The sequence below is a fragment of the Sinocyclocheilus anshuiensis genome, unplaced genomic scaffold, assembly GCF_001515605.1.
Source record: "Sinocyclocheilus anshuiensis isolate Anshui unplaced genomic scaffold, SAMN03320099.WGS_v1.1 scaffold1098, whole genome shotgun sequence".
Lineage (NCBI taxonomy): Eukaryota > Metazoa > Chordata > Actinopteri > Cypriniformes > Cyprinidae > Sinocyclocheilus > Sinocyclocheilus anshuiensis.
The window spans coordinates 670,522-672,926 of NW_015538053.1; the positions used below are offsets into that span (position 1 = coordinate 670,522).

The 2,405-nt window shown below is 32.6% G+C and overlaps 1 protein-coding gene across 1 annotated transcript in view; it reads left to right on the forward strand.

The window, feature by feature from the left end:
* Positions 1-2,405, forward strand: part of ppp2r3c (protein phosphatase 2, regulatory subunit B'', gamma) — a 7,920-nt gene that overhangs the window by 589 nt on the left and 4,926 nt on the right. The window contains exon 2 of the mRNA XM_016478474.1: positions 556-683. Coding sequence (XP_016333960.1) covers positions 556-683 — 128 coding nt within the window. The remainder of the gene's footprint in view (positions 1-555; positions 684-2,405) is intronic.

Below are 2,405 nucleotides of genomic sequence, written 5' to 3' on the forward strand. Positions count from 1 at the left end.
AGAGAGAGAGAGAGAGAGACTATAAATGAATTTAGACTATACTAAATATTTTATATTAGGGGACTTATTTACAACAAATACAGTTTGTTGTATTAGAAACCATAGTAACCCTATCCTATTCCTGTTATGCAAAATCTGTTGAAAAATACGATTGTGCTGTAATTTATGGAAGTACTTCTAAAGGGCATACCAGACTTTCACAAATATCTTTTGGTCAAGTTTAGACAATTAAACTTGACCTTATAAATGTGTTTATTTATTTAATTGTAATATTGTGATAAATTAAAACTTGGCTAATATGAATTCCATATGTAAAATCATAGTAAAACAAATTTAAATGTTACTTAAACTCATAGTATTTTATATAATTATATTAAGACATAAATGATGGAGACATGAAAATGTGTTGCATAGTAGGAATGACCCTGGTAATGAGGAGTTATCCGTGGTTTTGCTAATGATTACTTTGATTTTACTATGAATAGTAAAATATGGAGGAGGTTTGTACAGTGTGAATAATCATAATGAGTGTGATCAAATCTTTATTTGTAACAGATGGCAGGACAGAGGAGGAGAAGAAAGCAGAGGAAACTGAATTGTTCACCAAGTATTACACTGAATGGAAAAGAGGTGAAAAAGGAGAAGATGACTCATTTAAACACATCCCACGCTTCTACTACAGGGTGAGTTGATCACGCTTTAATCAGTAATAAGAATACAGTGTTATCATATTTATTTGTAAAATAGTGATATTGTGAAATATTACAATTCAAAATAACTGTTTTCTATTTGAATATATTTTAAAATGTAATTTATTCCTGTGATGAAAGCTACATTTCAGTCTTCAGGGTCACATGATCCTTAAGAAATCATTCTAATGTGCTGATTTGCTGCTCAAGAAACCTTTCTTTATTATCAATGTGAAAACAGTTGTGCTGCTTAATATTTTTGTGGAATCCATAATACAGTTCTTAGGATTCTGTGATGAATGTAAAGTTCAAGTGAACAACATAAAAAATAAAATAAATAAAAAAACATTATAAATGTCTTTACTGTCACTTTTAATCACTTAAAGGATTAGTTCACTTCCAGAATAAAAACATCCTGATAATTTACTTACCCCCATGTCATCGAAGATGTTCATGTCTTTCTTTCTTCAGTCGAAAAGAAATGAAGGTTTTTGAGGAAAACATTCCAGGATTTTTCTCCATATAATGGACTTAAATTATTTTAAATAGTAAATATTTTAAATTATAAATTAAATTATATAATAGACTTCAATGGGGATCAACGGGTTGAAGGTCCAAATTGCAGTTTCAATGCAGCTTCAAAGGGCTCTACACGATCCCAGCCGAGGAATAAGGGTCTTATCTAGTTAAATGATCGGTCATTTTCAAAAAAAAAAGAAATAAATAATTTATATACTTTTAACCACAAATTATTGTCTTGCACTAGCTCCGTGTTGCGCGTCCATAAATTCACGCATTACGTAATCATGTTGGAAAGGTCACGCGTGGTTAGCTCTTCATCTGTGTACTCCGGTTCAAAAAGTTAGGGTACTGCGAAAAACTTCATGTCATTTTGTCCTCCAATTTCAAAATTGTCCGCCATCGTTGTTTTACCTTTTTTTTGTAAAGGGCGTTTGACTTTCTTTGCACGTTCGCTTTATAAACATTGGGTCGTTACTTCCGCCTACTTTCCAACGTGATTACGTAATGCGTGAAGTCCAGCTAGTGCAAGACGAGCATTTGCGGTTAAAAAGTATAGAGGTTTTTTTTTTTTTTTTTTAGAAACGGGTCTGACAGGTTTGATTTATTGGTAAAACTTAGCAGCATTTCACAATGTGGCTCTAATATACTCTAGTCGTGCCAAGATCAATTCAATCACAGCGGAAGCGCAATGAAAATGAGTGGCGTCTATTTTGCAGCACACAGCAGTCTGTAAAATTCCTCTATGTCAGACTCAGACTGAATTTGCTGAAGCCTGGTTAGCATTGCATTGATTGACATTCAGGCCAAATTAATTACATTATATGCCAAATTACATATAAAAAAAATGTCACTTCCAGAATAAAAATCCTGATATATGGACTTAAAATGACTGAAACTTACGGACTTCAATCAACCCATTTTTTTGTTATTTTTTGTTATTTTTTATTGAGGGGGTCATTTTTTTTTTAGAAAATGACTAATCGTTTCGCTAGATAAGACCCTTATTCCTCAGCTGGGATCGTGTAGAGCTCTTTGAAGCTGTATTGAAGCAGCAAATTTGGACCTTCAACCCATTGGTCCCTATTGAAATCCATTATATGGATTAAAATCCTGGAATGTTTTCCTCAAAAACCTTAAAGGGGTCATATGATGCGATTTCAATTTTTCCTTTCTCTTTGGAGTGTTACAAGCTCT